At 36.8% G+C, this 22,612-nt stretch overlaps 1 protein-coding gene across 1 annotated transcript in view; it reads left to right on the forward strand.

Moving 5' to 3' along the window:
- ESR1 (estrogen receptor 1) overlaps window positions 1-22,612 on the forward strand; it is a 158,710-nt gene that overhangs the window by 131,094 nt on the left and 5,004 nt on the right. Inside the window, 4 exon segments of the mRNA XM_010707191.4 lie at window positions 989-1,127; window positions 16,231-16,364; window positions 20,955-21,138; window positions 22,400-22,611. Of these exon segments, the coding sequence (XP_010705493.3) occupies window positions 989-1,127; window positions 16,231-16,364; window positions 20,955-21,138; window positions 22,400-22,611 (669 nt within the window).

Genomic DNA, 22,612 nt, shown 5'->3' on the forward strand with positions numbered 1-22,612 from the left:
CTGAAATGAAAAATGTATTCCGAAGACTAATATGAATCAATTATACCTGTAAAACAGAGATCAAAAATACATTTCGCTCATGACACTAAGTAAAGGATAAATAATATCAGTTTAGATGGAATTTCTACACATTTCAGTATTAGCAAGCTCACGTAACTAAAGAAAGTTATGCAATTTCCACTTCATATATATTTGGAATAAAAGTAATCTTGAAGAATGGTATTCTCAAAGAAGGAATGATATCTGTTCAGTGAAATAGGCACATGAATGATTATTTTTCTTGCGTATTTGTATTTTGCATTGCTACAAGCCACCTCATTTTGCATTCCTTGTTTCTAGCACTGTTTAAATACAGATTAAGGGAGGTAATCTCCTTCCTCTAGGTGATATAACCCAATATATAAAGAAAATGCCTCATTGGAAATTTCAAATTGTGCTGTGATAAGCATCTGTTTACTGATTGATTTGAAATGCTGTGTTAGGTCCTCTTCCTCACTGCACTTGCAGTATGATGAATGGTTCACAAGTCAAACAGTATTTTGCTGGTGTATAAATGTTCCGGTATTAGTTGATCAGAGCTATCCTTTCATTTTTTTAAGAGGCGTTTTCCCATTTTCCCACCATCATGACCTAGGCAATATGAAACTGGTGTGGATGGCTGCTCCCTTTTAGCAGTGTGTGTCCGGCTTTCCAGCTCTAGTAGGAACAGATGTAGAGATGGCAGTGCTCAACTGGCTCTTGCCCAGCTCTTGGGACAGGCTGCAGTCAGGGCATAACCATGGGCTAGAAAATGTTAAATGTTTTGTAGACACAGTGGACCTAACTATACACAAAACTCAACAAGAACAATTGAAGAAGACAAAATCTGGTTTATTGTTTTTCTTCTTTATTATCTAGCTCCAAGATACTTTTTTATCTGGTTCTCTGGATGATGTTGTTCCACTTACAAAAGTGGAATATTTTTACTGTCTCCTGTTTCTTCTTTCAGGATTTGTGGATTTAACACTCCATGATCAGGTCCATCTACTGGAATGTGCCTGGTTAGAGATACTGATGATCGGCTTAGTCTGGCGCTCCATGGAACACCCGGGAAAGCTTTTATTTGCACCTAATCTATTACTGGACAGGTCAGTCTGTGCATTGCTGTTAATTATTGAAGTAAATTAATTTGTTTCCTCTGCAATCAGATTAATTTTTAGTTTTTAGTCATCTCACTGATTCTACAATTTGATGGTATGTCATAAATTAAGCAGGATGGGACTGGAGAGGAACATTGGAAGAAAAACTCTAAAAATGATCTGCTAACTTATCAGACAAGGAAAACATCTAAAAGTCACCTGTAGCTGGAATTACTTAATTTCAAAGGCAACTAAAAATTTCTCTTACAACCTGTATTTGTTGCCAAACTAAATTAAATTCAATATAAATCTGAAACACTAATCACTTTAATCCATATAATTACTTCTATTTATCTAAAATCCTCATAGTCATTATTAATTAGAACTGGTTTATTAAAGCAACCAGCCATAATTCTGGAAGAAAATCCTGATGGATCTGTGTAATTATTTGATGTATTTGAATTTGTTTTTTTCTCCTGTCCACTGGAGTTAAATTTGTAACTTGCTGTCCTATATCAGTCTTTTTTAGCCAGTCTTACTGAGATGCCGTAGGTGTTTCTAAGTGAGAGATAAAAATATATATCCCTGCCATACAATATCCTGGAATTTAGCTGGCAGTCTTTACAAAATCAAAGCAGGAATTCTAGTTGTCTCCATTCAAATTCAAGTCAAAAAATTTCAGCCTTGAGAAGGAATTTGAACAATGAGCAAAGGATTTGGCAGAAGACTGTGGCAAGGCTAGGAACAGTTAGTTAGGATGGAAGAGTGATCGTAGCTATTGCTAGTGTTCTGTTGAAGACTGAGGTAGAAGAGTTGACAGGAGAGAACTTGTGTGCAGGCATTGGTGACTCCAGTGCAGACCAAAGGCATGGAGTGAGGCAGCTTAGGTCTAGCCATGCTTCTGATATAACCACATAATTGCAGGGGCAGTGAGGTGCAACAGAGGGATGGCAGCAAAGCATCAAGGGCAGAGCCTTCAGTGTCTGCAACCATTAGTTGGGTGAATGAACCAACATTTTTGCTAGCAGAAAAACTGTTTTTTCTTTTTTTTTTTTTTTATTATTTAGAGAATTAAGAGAAAATTGTACCATAGGAAAGTAAATATTCTATGCTATGGAAAACTACTACAGATTGCAATTTAGCTTCAATAACTAACTAATATGTTCCAAATTTCATGATGTGTGCCATGAGGAAAAAACTTCAAACTGAAGGACAGAGCTGTAGTGTCATTGTTAGCTAAGAAAAAGAGCTAGGGAATCTTTTGAAACTTTGGTTTTTTCCTCAGCTAAAAATTCCATGCTCTGAATAAAATGGAATCTGAGCAGTTGATTTGCACATCCTAATCTGCTGTATTAGAGGAAAGAATTTCATCCAACTGGAGCTACATATTACTTTAGAGGAGAACATGAATTCATTTTCAAATAATAAGAAATGTGTTTCTAAGGCATAATATACTTGCTTCACCCTACCTGGTAGGGATATTTGCTGATTCTGGGGTGTACTGATATGATAAATAGTTTAATGCTTATGTCATGTTAGTGCTAACAATAATTTTATATGCCAAATTGATTTAGGCATATTTCCTTTTGAGAATGTTATAGGATACCTGTACGTTATTTGCTAGGTTTGAAAGGGAAGGACAGAGATGATTCAAAGCCTGAGTAAGTGGAGTCCTTCCTCTACAGCAAATATTTGGGAGAACATTACAGGAAGAGTGCAAAAGTTGTTTGATCCATTTTTGCTGTTATCTAAGTAATGAAACAATCTGATTGAGTGGCTAAAATAATGGAAAAGATGGATTCAGTACAGAAATTTTCTTTCATCTGTGCTTGCTTTCATAACCTTTAGCATATTCTTTATTGGATTTGTACTCTTTGTCAATCCTCACCACTGTTACTCTGTTATCTGATCTATGTAGTTAAAAGCACGTGAAAATGCAAATTTAAATCCTGGCTATAATCCAGAGTCACCAGCTACAGATATTAAAACCTTGGTCTGTCTCTAACCTATGTTTTTGTAAACTTAGTGCAAATTCAATATAATTAATATGGAGCTTCAAAACACAACACTTGGCCTCTGCCTCTCTGATCTTTAGGTGTCAGGCATCCTCTCTGATTTGTCATCTCTCTCATTTTTCCCATTCGGGACTATCTTGTATCTGACAGATTCTTTCTGTCTGATAGATTGTCATTTGTATACATTTGTATGTAAAGCTCAGGTCACTCCAAGTTTTATTACAGCAACGTTTTCCATCTTGGCTAGATGAATACAGTCTTGCCTGGCTCATATCTGTCTGAAACTCTATAAAAATACCATTCCTTCCTTGCCTTTTTTTTTTTTTTTTTTTGAGCAAATCTAAGTTCTGTTCTTCCAGTTTACTCCTCCTACTTGGATTATATGAAACATCCGCTCGTCTTTTCTCTGAAGATATCTTCTTAGAGGTTTTCTTTTCCCATTGTGTGACATTCTACTTGTTACATTTTTCATATAAGTGTATCTATAGTTTTCTTATGTAACTATTCACAAGTGGAAGATTACTTGAAAATATCTGTAAAGTTGCTCTGTTACTCGCTTTAAGTTTCTTCTTGAAATTTTGCTTTGCCTGGTTAAAAAAAAAAAAAAAAAAAGCATTACAATTAAGCTGTCAGTATGTTTATACTACTGCATCTGTATGGTTGAGTATCATCACATTATCCCTTTTTGTTCCCACTCTGCCTTGTAATTAGATAGGACATTCTGTGAGGTAATGCACTTTCTTATTCAGTTAATGCATTGCCTAAACATTTGAGTCCGTTCAAGATCAGGACTTTTAGCAGTCTACCAGTCACTTATAGTTAGCACATTTTGACAGTGTACAACTGATGCTATCAAAGTGGATCAAATGATGATAATTACAGATTAGAAAATTAACCCCGATTAGGAACTAAAATAGCACATTCACAGAGCTTACATTTAATGTACAGTATCATGCAACAAACTAAAAGGAACCCAGGATACATGCAAATGTTTTTATATGCGGTTTGTGAAAGTTAATGTCATGTATGAGGCAAATTGAGGAGTGAAGACTTAAGTTTGCAATGGGATGAACCAGATGTTTCCTGTCTGGAGGGTTCCCAAGAAGCTAGACCTTAAAAATGTCATCAGATCAGGGCTGAAATTTGTCAGTACTGACAATAGGCTGTTTGTAACTTTGAGGAAAATGAAATGTTTCTTCAGGAATAAGGAGGAGTCATATATTATTATAGTTTTAAAGCATTTGCTACATGGAAATACCACACAAATCAGAGATTGTTTTGAAACATAATTCTAAAGAAACTCATGGTAGAAATAACTAAATTACTAACTGAAGTGGATGACTTCTCACCTGAATCATCCTTGGTACCAGCAAAATGGGAAATACAATGATGCTTTTTAAAAGTTGATGGAATTTCAGCCCAGTAAGCCTGCTGACCATTACAGGGAAACTGACAGGTTGCAGTCTAAAGAAGAGAACTGGCTGAGGATTGAATAAACATGACATAGTGGTAAAAGCTCACTGAAAGTTTTGCAAGGAGAAACTATGTATCATAGCTATAAGGGAACTCTTTCCAGAAATTACCAAGCACGTAGTCAAGGAAGATATTCCAAAAGGTATTAAACAAGATTCAGATTTATTATAGAGAAATGTAAACTGATACATATAGAAAGAGAATAATCCTAAACTTCATACACTGCACCTTGAGTTGATCTTTCCATCTTGCAGTTGCAATAGTCAGTTTTACAGAACAGCAATTCTTTGCTCACTAGCAGCTGAAAAGTAAGTATACTGCAGCTCCACTCGTAGAAATTGTTACAACAGGAAAACAAACAAAAAAACACGGCAAATTACCAGAACCTTGGTGCTTTTCTGATTTTCCTTATCTTAAGATGGAATATTGTAAAAACAGACAAGGTACAGACAAGGTACCAGTGAGACTGCATGGGTAATCAGACACAGATATGCTCTGAAACAAAGGATAGCTAAGTAGACTTACTTATCTGTCTGTGAAGCTCAGTTGGAGAAGGAAAATGAAGTAGAGATGATAAGAATTGTATGAAGCCATGAGCAAGTTGAGAAAAAGTATGGTAATCCATGTGTTACCTCTTCCAATCTACCACTGGAGGTAATAACTTGAAATTAGCCAATCTACATGCCTGTGTACTTAGCTCAGGAATAAATATACATTTGAAATGAACCAAGCCTGCTGTTCGCATTTTATGTTCTAATGTAATTTTTTATAATTACGGCAAAAATTTCTGGCAAAAATTATTGTAGAGTGCTAAAAAACAACTCAGCTAAATGTATTCAATGTTTTCAGTTTCTAACAGGTTATTTGTGTCTTTCTATGGACAAATCTAGTTGTCAGTTTTTATATTTGGAAACTCTTCACATCCTCTTCCAGAATTTGATGATTTTTTTGTTCTTTCTCATCTGAAGGAAATTAAAGTATTTTCACTTTCCTGATCATCATGTTGATCAATGGCCAGGCAACAATGGATCTCTTCAAACTGCAGATAGCATGAATATTATAAATGCTTGGATCATTCTCTATGTAAATCTGCAGCAGATTTAATGTTACTTTCATAGGTTTCATGGAATATTTCATGTGCTGAGAAATTTCTCACAAAATCTGAGAACAGTGTCAAGTTTTCTGTGCAAGTAGCACATTCAGAAAGTTGAATAGTTGTATAGTAGAAGAGAGTCAGGATGAATTTGCAATGTGTTTTGCCACTCCCTCACCTTCTCAAATGTTCCTGCTGCCTCAGGAAATCATACTTTTAGTCAGTTTGCCACTTAAGTAAATGGACAATTGTATCTATATATATATTTATTTATTTTGCATTGTGTGGCTATAAATGCTTTAGTTACCTTTGACTTACTACTGGAAAAATGGAAGTGAAGTGGACACAGATGCTTGATTCAGAACACTTCATTAGTGACCTGCTGCTGTTATTGTTTCATAGAAAAAGACACATATGCGGAAAAGATACCAAAATTTGCACTTCAAAAAACATTTGAAAAAAATAGTTGTGTTTTATTTTAATTACATCTTTTATATCAATAAATTCTGTGCAGGAAACCCAACTCACTCACCCTGTCACCAGGCTGCTTACCTAATAGAGCTCATTTTGTCAACGTGTAGGCAGCTATGGAATCTCTGGAAATAATTTAATTTCTCCCTCACCTTTGACCTTTTGGTTGGATTTTGAGATGTGTTACTATATTGTAAATCCAAAAAATGTAAGTACATGTATATACCAAGAAACATAATTAAACACAAAAAATGCAAAAGGAATCAGTTGTGGTTACTATAAATGTGAGTCTCTTCTGGATCTTGGAAAAAAATCTAAAGACTACTTTTTTGTAGATTTTGTAATTTAGAAAACCTAGGCTTATTTTAGGAAGAACCCTTCCAGAGTTCAGGGAAGTGCAGGGTAATTGTCAAAGTGATAAACTCTTAAAAAAAGAATAAACACAACACTCAACAACAAAAGCTTCCACAATATCATGATCTTCACAGTTTTAAGTCTTTAGAAAAAGAGATTCCCTCTTGGTTTTGTAGACTCAGAAGTTTTCAGAAAGAAAAATCATTTCGGTATTTAAGATAGCTCCTATTTCCTACATAACTTCTAATACTGCTTTTTCATCTAGTCACTCTGACCTTGGAAGTTCAGTCTCTAGGTCTAGGTCATGCTGAATTGTGATGCTGATCTTTCCAAAATGAAACTTTCTTACCAATTTTGATATAGAGAGAATTTTCAGGTATTTTTGGCTTTGAAGTATTTCGGAGTGAGATCTTCCTGTCAATCAATATAACAGTTTTTAGACAATTATTGTAATTTTACTAATCTAAATGTTATAAACTGCTAAAAATAATAATAAACATTAATATTCTTATAATTACTATAAGAGCGGTTTTGAGATTTTTCCTGTCTTATTTGTGGATCCATTTAACATCACCCTTTACCTGCAATAATAATGAAAAAGATGCCTTGGTATTTAATTGTCTATATGTTTCAGACCTGATTCACCACTGCTTACATGTAAATGTACTCTTTTTCTGCCACTGCAGAAGATCCTCTGTTGATCTAGCAAGGAAAGACAGTCACAAGTGCATGGTTCTGAGGGCAAAAGTCAAGAGCATGGGGGCCCCATGGCCAGTTCACTGTAATGGATATGGGCTTGAGGAAGAGTGAACAGATCTCCTATTGGTCAACAATTGGTTTCAGCTGATGTCAAAAACAAGAGTTCATTTTTTGTGATCACTGAATGAGATAGCTAGGAAGAGATGGGGCCCACTTGATTAAGTGTGGGCAAAGACATCTTTGTCCAAAAGCTGGCCATCTTGGTGAAAGGAGCTTTAAACTAGGAATGGTGGAGATGATAATCAACAATCAAGTGAGGAAGGTGGTAGACTAGGCTGTCAAGAAAAGGGATGTAGGATGTATGGATGAGAGAGACCTTGAAAGTAGAACGGGGTCCATCCTAAGTGTCTGAACACAAATAAGAAATTGTTTACGGGACAGCATAAGGGAAGCTGTCATACGTTTTCAGTGAAACCTATGCAACTGAGTGCCTCTGAAGAAGCTGTCATGCATTTTCAGGAGAGCTGGTTGATTTTCAAGGATCATCTCTACACTTAAGAATGGTTCTTCCTGACATGCAGGAAGTCAAGCGAAAGAGGTACAAGGCCTGAATGAATGAATAAGAAGCTGATGAAAACAATTCAGGCATAAATAGAAAGCATAAAAGAGATGGAAGCATGGTCAAGTCACCCTGGAGATGAGGTGCTCTTTTCTTCCATGTATCTAGTAGCAGGATGTGGCAATGGCTCAGAGCTGCCTCACAGAAGGTTCAGACTAGACATTAGGAAAAACTTCTTTACTATGATGGTAGTTAGACAATAGAACAAGCTTCCTAGAGGGATGATTGATGCCCTGTTTCTTTCTGTGTTCAAGATCAATTTGGATAAATAAACACATTGCTTTAACTTTATGTTAGTCCTAGAATAGTCTAACAAAGCCATTCAGTAGTATTTTAGGCATCCAGATGGATGTGTTTGATTTTGTCTTAAAACCTTTACAGATTTAAAACCTTTACAGGAGCTTTCCTGACAGAATACTTCGTCAAGCTGTTTTAGTACTTCACTTTGCATAGGATTAGGAAGTATCAATGTCTATCAGTGGTATTGAAAACATTAATATATATAACAATTACTTGCTGTGCCAAAGGCAGGCACCACCTACATAAAAAGCCTGTAGTAATACTTTAAACGGTAGAACATCAAAAATTGTTGAAATGCAAGTACAGGTTTTCTGTACTTGGAAAATAGCACCAGACATTTTGGTTAATCTCTGTCCTTTAACTAGTCCCAGTCTTCTTGAATTTCCCTTTCTTGTTTGTCTCTATTTTAAAATCTCCCATTTGGTCTTTGAATGAACCACTCCTTTTGATTCAGTTTGTCCAAGGAGCAAGCAAATATCAGAAAATATTAGCAAACCTCAGAGGATGATGAGTTGGTAATTTCATTACTACCGGAAAAGGTAGAAATTGCCTATCTGAGCCTTAGACTCAATCCTAATTGTTGCTGTGGTGCTACAGAAGAAATATAACTATGACAGGTGAAAACTGCTGCTGTGCATGAACAACCACTTTTTTTGAATTTGTTTTGCTGAAGTGATCACACCAACAGCAGAAACTCAAAGGATGGGTCACTTGCTTGCTATAAGAAAAAATAGGAATGTAACTGCACTGCTCAATGGTGCAGAAAAAAACAACCTTGCTTTTAGTGTTCCCTTCTGATCATGTCTGTTTTCCTCCCTCAGAATTATGTTTGCGACTGATATTTCAGTTTTATTTCTTAGTTGGAAAATGTCTGATTCAAGCAACTCCTAGAGGAAAAAAAACATGATTCCACATTGAACTGTACTAGTTCCAGTTCAGTACTTCTCCAAATGCCAAGCTGGGAGTGATTCTCAGACTGTGATTTATGCATTGACAGTAATGGCACATATTTTTGAATAAGTAGCCAAAAATATCCTATTTGTTTAAACAACAAGAAATAATTACTGTAACAGTGTTGTAAATCAACTGAAAAAGATTTTAGTTAATTCCCATACACCCGAAATAATAGGAAAAGAAAGCAAAATTAATATTTGATGCTATGTTTCTGAACAACATGCACTCTCATTTTAACGTTTCTTCCTCTGAATTTTTATCCTTGCCTCTGGGTGGTTAAATACTTCTGCCCTGCTTATTCCAGGACTGAATAATTTATTGAATTAATAATAAATACTAATGAATATAGAAGAAGAAGTATGGGAATAAGATGTAAGGAGGATTAAATGCTTGGAAACCATATGAGAATAAGTAAATTATTATTAATAGAAAGGAGTATACTCCTTCCAAGCATTTCTCCAAAATACAGTCCAAGATTAAGCTAATAAAGAAACTGTAAATGAGGAGAAAGTTAACTTTATAATTTTTTCTTCTCTGTTTTGTATTCTATGCAAGATTTGTTCATTAACTGAAGGAAAAGGGCAAAGGGCCTTACTTGTATTTTTTTTTTAAACCACTGCACTAATACAGGAAACCTTATTTGTATGACTTAAAGATTGCTTTTATTCTTTACGTAGGTGTTGGCTGCACATATGGATTCTTGGTTAAAAATCTCAAAGCTAGTAATAAATTCTTGCTTCTAGTCACACCCTCAGAAACCAAACTCTTTCGGAGGTTCTTCTCCAGCAATTCACTTAGAAACAAAAATACTGATTGCAGATCATTGTGTTCAACCTGCTCCTTGTTGCAAGAGTACTGCCAACAGCAGCTTAGGCCAGCTGTGACTGTCTAGAAGAGTCCTGAAAGGCTCTAAGGGTGGAGAATAGACAGCCTTTATGGATATCTGTTTCAGGGTTGCAACACCATCCTACAATCCAGACTGAACCTTGCATGTTGTAGCTTGCAGCCTTTTGCTTTAACATCTACTGCTTCTGAAAGAGCTTGGTTCCACCCAGTTTGCAATGCCCCTGCTAGCAGTTGTGGACTGCAATTTTGGCTGTCTCCTCTAGTACGTGCTTTACCTCATCACTGGACTGAACAGATCCAAATCACCCAACTCATTCTGTACAGGCCATGCTGCATGCCTCTGACCACCTCCAGTCAGAGGAGACAGCCAACAAACTTCCTGACCTGAGAGACCTGAGACAGGGCACAGGTAGAACACAGGTGAGGGCAGGACTACTTCTCTTGTTCCAGCCACATTCATCCTTAAATAATTTGCGTACACAATGAGAGTGTGCTGTTGGCTTTTTTTTTCTTTTCTTTTTTCTTTTTTCTTTTTTCTTTTTTCTTTTTTTAATATAATTTAATTTGGAACCATTTTCCAACAAGACTGCAGATTGCAACTCAGTCCAGGATTTTGTGCTTCTCCTGGTTGAACTTTCTGAGTTTTCTGTGGGTTCACAGTCTCTGTGGTACTGAGGCTGTGTTGTGTAGCATCCTCACTTCGCTCTCAATGTAGTATCATCCACAAATGAGAAGGCCTGCTTTTTGTCATCGTCCTTGTAATTGAAAAAGCAGCACTGGGTTTGGAGTCAACCTCTAAAGAAGATTTTACTCATTACCTGTCACGAAGTAAATGGTAAATCCATTACTGCTACCTTTTGTGTCTGGTAATACTCCCTATAATCCACCTATGTCTTTCTTCTCAGCTTGTACCTTCCTGGCTTACAAGAATGCTGTAACCTAAAAGCCTTACAAATATGAGGTATTTATGCATATCACTCTCCTTTTGATCATTCAATGAATTATTTTGTCATAGAAATCAATCAGAGTCGTCAATCACGATTCAGTTTCATGGATTCTTCTTATTTTTGTCAGAGATGAATCAATCTTCTGGTATTTGTCAGGGCCTGTTTCAATCTCCAAATGTAAAAAATACATTGGCCAGCTCTTTCAGCATCCTGAAATGAACTTCATTTGGCTACAAAGATTTGAGTTACTCATCTACGTAATTTGTTATTTTTGAAGAAATTCTCTAACCTGTCAACATTCTTCTATTGGATGAATCTGTCCCTGCCATGTTGAGTTGGTGCATATAGACGGCTGTCAGCAGGCTTTGCCAGTGATATCTGGACAAAAAAAAAGTTTCAGTTGTTTCTGTGAATTCCATGTAGTCAGTCAGTGTTTCCCCCCCTAATTCATCAACTGGTTTGTTCTTTCTGAACTTCCATTTACTGTTGTGTAATTCCATTCTTGTTGCCCTCTCTGTCCCTCACTAGTTTTAGCTTCAAATTAGTTTTGGTCTAAATTTTCAAACAGTGTTTTGATACCCTTTCCTGCCTGTTTTTATTTCTATTATGTGACTTTTTGCCTTTTAATTTATGAAGGAATTTCTTGCTTAGCTCAGAGGATCTTCTTATGAAATACCTGGTCTCCTGCTTTGTTAGGATAAGTCTGTTCCTGAGCACTTCATTAATTTTTCTTGAAATGTTTTCTAGCTCCTCTGGAGGCTTTACTCCATCATGGCTCTAATAATATTCTATCTAGTAAATCCCTATGTAAATTGTAATATGATCTTCTGAAACCCAGAATCTGATCTGTTCTTCTGAAACCTTTGGTCACAGTTTTGTTGTTTGCCTTCCTAGCGTACTTCTGGATCCTGAGCTCAATAACATCTTGTGGTTGCTGAAGCCAAATGTCCTATGTGTGGCCACATTCACTAGCAGTTTCTTTTATTTTGGTGAGCAGTAGTTTGATACAGTTAATGCTTTTGGTGGTCTACATTGCAGAGTTAATTGTTCATACTCTACCCTGATGATAGTTACAGCTGGAGTTCCTCAAGAGTCTACTGTGGGATGTGTCCTATTAATTGTCTTTGTTGATGACCTAAAGGAGGAAATGGTGTGTATACTCTTTAAGTTTCCAGATGACATAATACTAGGGGATGTAATTGATACACTGAGTTGCCATATAGAGGAACCTAGATGAAATGGAGAAATGGACTGACAGGAACCTCGTGAAATTCAGTAGGGAAACGTGCAGAATGCTGCACTTGTGATAGACTTAATTCACTGCCAATGTCCAAGCTGGGTAACAACTTTGCTGGAAAAGGCCAGGAGAATAGCAATCTGAGGCATGAGCACAGTACTGCAGCATGACAACAATGAAAGACAACAGTATCCTGGGCTGTATCAGTAGTAGCCAGAAGAACAAGGGAAATTATTATTTCACCTTTATATGGAACCCTTTAATCCATATCTGGAATGGCACAGCCTGTTTTGCACCTCTCATTACAGGAAAGGTGTTAAAAAATTTCAGCAAATGTAAGGGAGAATCACTGAAGGGGTTAGGGCTTAAGCCTTGAGTGGAGAACAAAATTTACTCATCTTGGACAAGAGATGGCTTTTGATCATATCTGACAACCTTCTAAATTCTGCACAGAGGTTAGCAAGACTCTTTATTGAGATGACTGACAAGACTGAGAAACAGGAGTTAAAACAGAAGAGGTTCTGACTAGATATAAGAGTAGGTATGGACATCATTAAACTGAAAGAGGTTTTTTGCATTCATCCTTGAATGTTTTCAAGACCAGACTGGGTAAAGCCTAGAATGATGAGCTAGTCTGAGATAACAGCTGACCCTGCTTTGAACAGGAGGTTGGACTAGAGACATACAGAAATGTCCAGTTGAGTGATGCTATGGTTCTGTGGACTTACTAAAGTTAAAGCACACAGCACTCGTATGCAGCAGCTTAAGACCTTTAATTCACCTACTTTAGCTTTCCTTATTATTTCCCGATAGCCAAGTCTAAAGAATTATTTTAAGAATACACTCTACCATTTTGCAGTTAGCAAACCTTTATTGTTTTGTTTTCAATAAGCTGAGAGTACACAAAGACAGTAGCATGATGTTGATATAAGGGCAATTTTTACATCTGTTACTTAACTTGTCCTTCAGGAATGTTATCTAGGCCTTCCTAGATAGGCCTTCCTAGCAATGGGACACAGAGCTGTAAAGATGTGATAATACTATCAGCTTATGTTAGAAAGTTAGAAAGCAATTCAGGAGAACTAGAGATTTCTATTTCAGATAGTGTTTGTTAGTTAACAAAGAAAGCAAGTGTTGTAGCCTAGATAATAAAAACATTCGATTAGAAGCCTGCATATGAAAGATGCTGAGCTCCTGCAGTTCCCTGGAATTAGAGCTGCTGCCTAGCTCTGAAAATGAAACAGATTTCTAAATTATGTTTGCACACGTGAGATATCAATGTGATATTAAATTTCATCTATATTATATAACTCTACCTACAGCACTACTTACTTTTTTTTTGATGGAGTTCTTTGGTATTTTACACTCATTAGATACTAAAGCAAATGTGATTAGAAAGTATTTAGAATCTCTTGAATTTACATAATTTTTATTATCATCTATCATATGAATTCAGCTGGTAGGAAATAGGCACACACAAAGGCATACAGACCAAAAGTTGCAGGAATAAAAAATTTTGACCATAAGTTATACCTGTTGGCAAATATTCTTCATTGAAACATTGTATTTGTAAGCCACAGTCCACTGAAATATTTTTATAAAAATATCCAGCACTAATTCCTTTTTTGGTATTAAAATGTCTTTTCCATTTCATGAGATTCCATGAGGTATTTTAAAAGGTCTTATTTTGGGGTTTTTGTTTTATTTTATTTTTAAATTCTCTTGGCTCTCCAAGTTGCTCAGACTGTGTAATATTTTTTTAATTGTTATGAACACTGGCTGGCAGAAGTTTGAAGGGTTATAGGAAGCAAGTATGTGTCTTAGTTAAGCATAAAGATTATAATTTTTTTTAATATGGATCATTTGCTGTATGATCTTCTGAAACTTTCTGCATAACCCTGAAATTCAAAATTATTAAGCTAATCTCACTAACAGGTATGATTTAAATTAACACAAAACCATTAAAAGCTTTTCGTCCTCCGACACTGCTTAATTATGTATGAGCTAAGTTAATATTTCTCTAGTCATAGGAAAAATAGTAATTATTCCAGAAGCAGTGGAAAATTTCCCACTGCTTTGTGTTTTTTTTTTCCTTTAATAGAATTTAAATTTTAGCAACAAAGCAGATTTTCGAGGAGGTGATAACTGTTCATATTTTCACATCTTCCTTTGAATGCCTAATTTTGTTTGGTTTTGATTTGCCAGTGGTACTACTAAAAATTACTTTGCCTTTGTTCATTTTATTACTGTCCAAACAGAGGAGGAATATAACTGAATCCAACCAAGTTCAGATTTTCAACAATGTGGTCTTCATCGAAGAGTTCTCCCCCCTCACCCCCCCCTCCCCCCCCTCATTCAGTGAACATTGTAACTGATAAGTCATAAAACCAGTGAAAGCCTTCAAGCAAGAGGCATAACTGTGAATTTCAGGAAAGATGAGCTGAGATGCAACAGACTGAGATCAGTCCTGTAGTTCAGTTCATCCTTGGGAGCATTGTAAATGAGATACCAAAGGCATCGCAAGTTCTATGTGGAACATTGCACTGAGTCTGCACATCTGCCAATCCTATGATGTAAGCCTCAGTACTTTCAGACTTTCTATGCTACACTTGCTATCATAGCCTGGGGGATCTTAATACATGAAATTATCAGAGTTGCTGGTCATATCTCAAAAGCTGCAACAGTTCAAACCACTATTTGTTCAGTGAAATTATTTAGAGACAGAATAGGCCATGTAAATGACATTGGTAAACGTACCTTGTGACAATGTGCCTGCCATGCAATGAAAATCACAGTTCTGAGCTGAGCACAAGTGAAATGTGTGTGGAGAAGTAGTGCTTGGTGTGCTGCTTCCTAGTAGGGACATAAGGACGTGAAGCAAGAAGGAGCAACCATCCTCCTTTATTAAAGTTCTTGTTCCTTCCTACTCTGGATTCCCAAAACTGAATCATCCCTTTCTCACAGAAAAATTAACAAGCATGTGCTGTTGTGAGAGTGACTAGAAAACTTGTTTTATACTCCATGCTTACACATCTTAGTGCCTGATCCAGAGCTAGAACTCAAACCCCTGAAACTGGGGCAGGTATGTCTGCGCTGTTATCGTCACAGTGAAATTAAGCAGTGATTAACCCTTGTGATACAAGCTATAATGTGACAGCCACCTGAATTTTTCTTTGCATTTTCCTGTAGCAATGAGCTGAAAATTTCTGTCTCCTATCTAAAAAATAGTATATTTTTAATCAGAAAGTCATATCACTTGTTGATGTTAAATTTTCATTCAGAAAGTCCTAATAAAAATAAGAGTATGTAATTTTTAGTACAAGGTTATGCTGTAGATTATCTAAAATTCCATGACCAGAAAATTTGCAGACAAAATTTTCATAAAAAACATGTACAGTCTGCATTAATTCTTGAACTATGTGTTGGGTGTGCAAGATAAAAATGAGTGACCATGCCTGTTGTGAGCAGAGAGAAATGGCTATTTTAGCTTTATTTAATGTTGCAGTGTAAAAATGGAGCTCATTTTTGAAGTGAAGTTGTAGGTTTAATCATACAGAGAAGACTTTGGCCTCATGAATGCTTCCTGAACTCATAAATACACTTATTCTGTATGGACATGTGATGCTTACATAAAATGAATGGGAGAAGCATGGTGAAACATTTTAGATTGCAAAACCAAATAGGAATGAGAACAAAACGTAGGGAGAAATGTTATGCAAGGAATTGGGACTATGTAAATTAAAGGAAGAAAAGGAAAAAAAAAAAAGTAAGACAAGCAGAACATGGAAATAAAATCAGAATGTCATTTTAAACAAGTTTTTGCCATCAATACAAGAGTTTGAGTGTATCGGTCTCTCATGTTCCACCACGATAATGCCTCTTGCTGATAAGTTTATGATTCTGTTTTTTTTTTTTTTTTTTAAAGACAGAGTTTATTTATTTATTCATTCCATACACCAAGTGAACTTAGACTAGGAAATCACATGCTAGCTTGTGCTCTGAGGTTTGAGAAATCTAATTTGAGGGAAATAATACAGGGAAATCAAAATCTCATGCTGCCAGGTTAAAGCTGTGAATATCTCCTCCTTGATGGTATTCACACAGGAATCAAGGGAAATGTGTAGAGGGCATGGTGGAAATCTTTGACATGCTACTGGCTACTGCTGCTCGGTTTCGGATGATGAACCTTCAAGGGGAGGAATTTGTATGCCTTAAGTCCATCATCCTGCTCAATTCTGGTAAGTGGTGTGTTTTGCTGTACTTGGGTAATTGTAATTGCTTCTGCATGCAGTTTGAATGCTGTCTGCTTCTTGTCTCTGGTGGTTTTTCCATTTTTGAGGCAGCAGCAACTGAAAGGGTTGTCAAGACACAGAAGGGACAGTGGTGTGCATGGAACCCAGTAAATTAACACCTTCAGAGCTTGGTTCACTGAGTGCAGCTGGTGTGGAGTGTGATTGGGGCCGATGGGTGTTGAACTAGACACTGGAGATCTTGTTAAAGTCCTCATCACAGTGAACTGAGGTAGCTGGATCCACGCTTTGGGCATCCAGAGACAATACCTGGTTATAAATCAGGGCCTACACTTTTTTCTTTTTCTTTTTCTTTTCCTCTTTTTCTTTTTCTTTTTCTTTTTTTCTTTTTCTTTTTCTTTTTCTTTTTCTTTTTCTTTTTCTTTTTCTTTTTCTTTTTCTTTTTCTTTTTCTTTTTCTTTTTCTTTTTCTTTTTCTTTTTCTTTTTCTTTTTCTTTTTCTTTTTCTTCTTCTTTTTCTTTTTTCTGTTTCTGTTTTTCTTTTTCTCTTTCAATGGCAAAATAAAGGAAAATAGTGGCAAAGATGTGGCTGTTTATCATTATTTAGTTTATATTAATAAACTGTCATCTAAAACCTATGCTATTACCTTACACACCCTCCATATTTGATGAAATGTATTTTTAGACTGTAGACCTCATTCTGAATAGCAGGTAGATAACATGTTTAGCTATAGATATAAATATCTAATATCTGGATTGAATTCTTTGTTACCTTGTAGAAATAAACATTCACAAGTTGAGGCAGAAAGTTTCTTTTGCATAACAGAGATTTTATTTTTATTTTTATTTTTTTATTTATCAAATCCTTGGACATCTGTTAGTTTCTTTACATGAGGCAGCGCTGCTTATTGCTTTTGTTGGACATTTATTTTCTCATGTTTTGCAACGTCTTTCAAGGCTGTTTAATATCTTTCTGCTGCTTTTCTATGTGGTCTTCTTAGCAATATTTTTTTAGTCTCAGTTTGTGTAGAAGAGATGGAAAGTTTTGTTTATAAAGCAAAATATACACTTATGCTACTGACAATTTTTTCCTGAGATATCAAGGAGACAGCATGTCTGTAACAGCAAGGACAGCACTGTCTTTAGCTAAATAACAAAACAGAATGTGCCCCTCTAAAGCTGCAGCAATATGTTGTCCAACTAAAAAGCAAAGCACATTCAGCTCACTAATAGAATCCTGTTTCTTAAGACTGGAAAATAAGCACCAGAAACATAAAAGGGGAACATGATGCCAGATGTTTTATGTTTGAGTGGATCTGAAAAGAAGAGTGGTGCTATGTGGGGCAAAGCAGAGGTTTTCATTTTGTGGGCAAGGATGTAGCTCACATCTGCTTTAGCAGATGATTTACCTAGCTGGTACTTTTGCAGAGATGAAACAACTTAGCTGATTTCAGTCATTCTGTAGGTCTCCTTGATGCATCACTCAATCTGACTTGGTCTTTTGATTTTTCTTTCTCCTGTTGAATTGTGCTTTTAATCAATTTCTTTATTTTGAGGACTGGAGAATTGCATAAGTGCATGGCACAGAGCTGAATTTGCTCTTAGCTCAGACTGCCTTGCTTCCAATAAAAACCAATGGGGCTTGGTGGAAGAGGAAGAAGATCTTTGTTTTGTTTTGTGTGGTGGAAGAGGAAGAAGGTCTTTGTTTTGTTTTGTGACAGTGAACACTAAATGTAAAAAAAGTTTAAACTGAGGTTTACTGTGGCAGAAAAGATGTTGAAGACATTCTGTTCTACACATCCAATAATATGTCAGGGTATGTAGTAATGTGTATATACTTGTAACTTGATATGTACGCCAACAGCTGTCACAGTAACCTTGCTGTCCCTGGGAGAAACCATGGTGTGGATATCTTTGCATTTGGATACAACCTGTTAGGCTTAGCTTGTTTGCAGGGCCCTGCTAGCTCTAGTCTGTCTCCTATAATGTTTTACAATACTGATACATAGCTGGAAAACCACCCGGTGGATATTCAATCCTGCTTTTGGCTTTCTTTCTGCTTCAGAGCTTGGAAAGACCAGCGAGACTGTTAAATTTCACTTTGTGAAGACAATTTTTCTGCACTCTTGTTCCAAAGCTCTGCTTCTGTGTATGTGTCTGTGTGTGATGGATAGCTGGTACTTCTTTTGGGGAAATTTCTGGTCACTGGCCTGAGGCAGGAGAAATCACCTGGGGCAGAAAAGAAAACTGATCTTCATTTTTCTTTGCTGTTATTGAATGGCATTTGCCTGAGGTCTCTACATTTTTTGAGAGAGGGTTGTTTTTTTATTTTTTTCTTCTTGATTTATATTTTTTAATAGCTTCTGGGCTAGACCTACGTGCAAAACATTTCTGCCTGACAGATTTTTTGCATTTGCTGATTTTAAACCTATGAAAGTAAGGGATGTTGCTACAAGTACAAAATAGCATCCACTGGCTGAAGAAAGCTGCTTTGGAAGCACAGGGGATCTATGAAGATAATGTTTCCTTTATCAGTCATTTATAAGTATCTTGCTCCTACAGAAATCGCTGATCTATAAACCTCATATCATCAGTAGACACTGATGTGAGGGTGGCTAATTGTCATCCAGCTGAGAAAAGCCCCAAGAACTCTTCCTTTCTGGGGAATTCATTTCAGTACAAATAATACTCATTAAAAGCTTTGTGAGAAAAGAGGCCGTTGCACTGCCTGTATCAAATTCAAAGTAACAATCACTACAAAACTAAAGAAGTCTTACTACTAGTTTCCAGAAGCTGTGCTGTATTTCAGTTATCCTCTTGTTTTGTTTTTGTTTTTGAAGTCTCAATCTCTCTCTCTCTCTCTCACACACACATACACTCATACTCACAAGTTTTTATTTCTTTTTAGAACAGAAAGTCCAGCGTCATAAAACCCATTGCAGCTTACAGTAGATCTAAGTACTAGGTCCTTGGTGTAGTGAGATGATATGAAAAGGTGAGGTACATCAAGAAAATCGTAAAGAAATCTGTACTTTGACTGCTCTGATGCATGGATGGATATGCTTATCTTCAATTTTGACAGTACAACCTCCAGCTACAAACAATATAAATAAGTTAGTGTACATACATGCTTGTGTATGTATTAATCTTACTACTTTTCTTCTTAATATCTCTAACTGCAGTGTATTTTTCTATATATTATACTTTAAAGAAAAGCTAAATGAAAGGCAATTCCATGAACCATTTTTTTCCAAAGACAATGCAAAGTTTCTACTTGGCTCTGTAAGCTGATGAAGAAGATATGAAGCACAGGATTTGTCAAGTACTTTACAGATGAATGAAGTCACCATGACCATGTATATTGGTATCAATATACATATTTGCACCTTTGATAATTCAAAGCTGTATGATAGTAATATGATCTATCTGGAGTTCCTAGGTCAATCCAGAAGATTAAAGAAACTGGTGCTGAGGGCAATAGCTGTCCTTTGACAGCATAGTGGTGGGGGTGATATGCTTTGCATTGTCTGTCCATTGTCACCCAGAACAAAATCAAGGTAAAAAATGTGTGGATTAGTAGAGAAATTCCTAGTTAGAAATCTGATGTGCTGCATGCACTGAAGCGGTGGAAGCTCAAGTGTTTTCTAGATGTTCCAGGGGCTGTTGGAGAACAAGTATCAAATCAGTTTGATCTCTATTTTAGATTTCCTTCTGGCCCAGATCTTCAGGTTGCTCACTTTCAGGCAGGAAAGTAAGACAGCTGTATTGAAACAGGTTGCCTTTCAAAGCTCTTGTTTGCTTTGGAAGATCTTATTGAGGCGAGTGCTTGTAAACAAACTCTTTTGTTTAAATGTGTTGCAGTAACTCATTGTTCAGTCCTAGATTGCCTAGCAAGCCACCAGAATTCAAGCACTAAACATCAGAGAAATTAGCAAATACTGCTGTCAGCCTGGGCTAGGTCAGTAAGTTCTGCAGAGCTCTCAAGTGGCAGCAGCATCTCCTCAAGATTTTGGGGCTTAGTGACCGAGAGAAGAGAGCAGTTCAAGGTCAGGTCTGGCTGCAGGGTAGAGATGAACCATGCCACCTCCACCAGCTAGCCCTGACTTTGGGGGACACAGGGTGAGGAAGAGTCATCATCTTTGTCTTCCTGCTCTAACTGCAGTGGCTAAATCCAAGCCCCTGGGTGGGATGGAAGTTTTCTTAGGGAAAGACTTTGTTCTTCACATGTCTGTGAAGTGTTTATTTTCCTTATTCACCTCCTTAATCAAAATGATTAATTCTGTGGATGGGCTCCGAGATAATGCTGCCACTTCCCAGCAGTCCTTTCTAGAAGATTTGGATTGCTTTATTTTTTTTCCCCACACTTTTCTGAGCCACTCCTTCCTCTGTCCTGACAGTCCCCACATCCTTCCCAGCTGCCAGGAGATTGGAACTTTATATGCAGGGGGGTCTTAAAAAGCAGGGTGCTCACGGGAAGATCCTGTGGTTTCACACAGCCAAAGCCATTAGGCATATGGGGAGTAAGTCTGACTATCAAAGTAATTTTCGTCTGTGGTTTTCTTTCTCCTTCCTACTCCAGGTGTGTACACTTTTCTTTCCAGCACTTTGAAATCTCTAGAAGAGAGAGACTATATCCACCGTGTTCTGGACAAAATCACAGATACTCTGATACACTTAATGGCAAAGTCAGGTCTTTCTCTGCAGCAACAGCACCGGCGACTGGCTCAGCTCCTCCTCATCCTCTCTCACATCAGGCATATGAGGTAGGAGCAAGCATATGGTCAGGTGCAAGCAGGAGGTTTCGCAGATGTGTTCTTACGTGTGCTTGGAGTTGTGCTTTCCTTCACTCTGTGTGTGTGTGTGGGAATCACTTTCTTCTTTCCATAAAAATAGATGGACCTGCAAAACAGTACTATGGATTATTGTGTGAAAAGAGTAAACATTTTCTCCATTTCTCTTTTTTCTTTTCCTTCTAGTTTTGATAATGCCATAAGCACTGTCTGCTTTTAATATCAGATGTCTTGCTATTCTTTATGGGAAGTAGGGAGTACATGAAAAATAATGTAATAGCAGCCTAGTTCTACAAACTCTAGTCTCCTGTAAGATAAGATTTAATAAAAGTCTCATTTTTGAATAGACACCTCTCACAAGTGGCTTAATTGGAAATCTCTTTAGAATAGAGATTATTATCATTATATATATATTATGGAGGAAGATAAAAGCAGATCTCCTGAGTCCCAATCTGGTGCACTGTGCCCTTTGTTAATTAGTGGTGAAGGGCCTGAGGCATGCAGTTTGTTGCTAGTTTCAGCAGTGATTCTCCCTTACATAATTACCTCTGAAGATAGCTGCTCACTAGCTGGGGTGTCTGCAGCATGAAAAGTCTATGCAAAGATATAGCAGAGATTTTATTTTTTAATGAAATATAGAGGCATTAATGTTATCTAGATTTTAATTTTCAAGATCACATTTAATAAAATTAAAATCAAAATAAGCATCACACAGTACTAAAGCTCCCAGAGCTGAAAAATGCAGATTTTACATCAATGCATGTTTTTTCATGTGTGTATTCTAAGGAGTTTCATTGCCTTTGTGTTAGTAACTATGCTGATGTTTATTTTCTTAATGGCTTGGAAGACCAAGAAAGTTCCAGATGCACAGAGATTTACTATTTCTGTAGTTTTGTAATTGGATACTATTACAAGAGGGCGTTTACTAACAAATTGTCTAAAAGTTTATTTTCTAAGGAAAAAATCTAATATTTTAGGTTTAACTATAGGAAGGCCAAGATTCATCCTATCCACTTAATCAAAGTGCCTAAAATAGGGGTCTGTTTGCTCTAGGTCACCATTTAGGCAAAGGAGAGAAAAATGTCTTCTGCAAACTGTAGTAGTGTGCAGCAACTGTACTGTTAAGTTTGTTGCTTTGTCAGGGTGGAATTTGTGTGAACTTAACAAAGATTAGATGACAGCTTTTTTTCATGGTACATTTGGAAAATAACTTCTGTTTTGTTAAAACCCACAGCAACAAAGGAATGGAGCATCTGTACAATATGAAGTGTAAAAATGTGGTTCCGCTCTACGACCTCTTACTGGAGATGCTGGACGCTCACCGCCTACATGCACCGGCAGCCAGGAGTGCTGCACCAATGGAAGAGGAGAACCAAAGCCAGCTGACAACTGCACCAGCTTCATCTCATTCCCTGCAGTCCTTTTACATTAACAGCAAAGAAGAGGA

The sequence above is a fragment of the Meleagris gallopavo genome, chromosome 2 (genome assembly GCF_905368555.1).
Source record: "Meleagris gallopavo chromosome 2, MGAL_WU_HG_1.1, whole genome shotgun sequence".
Taxonomy (NCBI): Eukaryota; Metazoa; Chordata; class Aves; order Galliformes; family Phasianidae; genus Meleagris; species Meleagris gallopavo.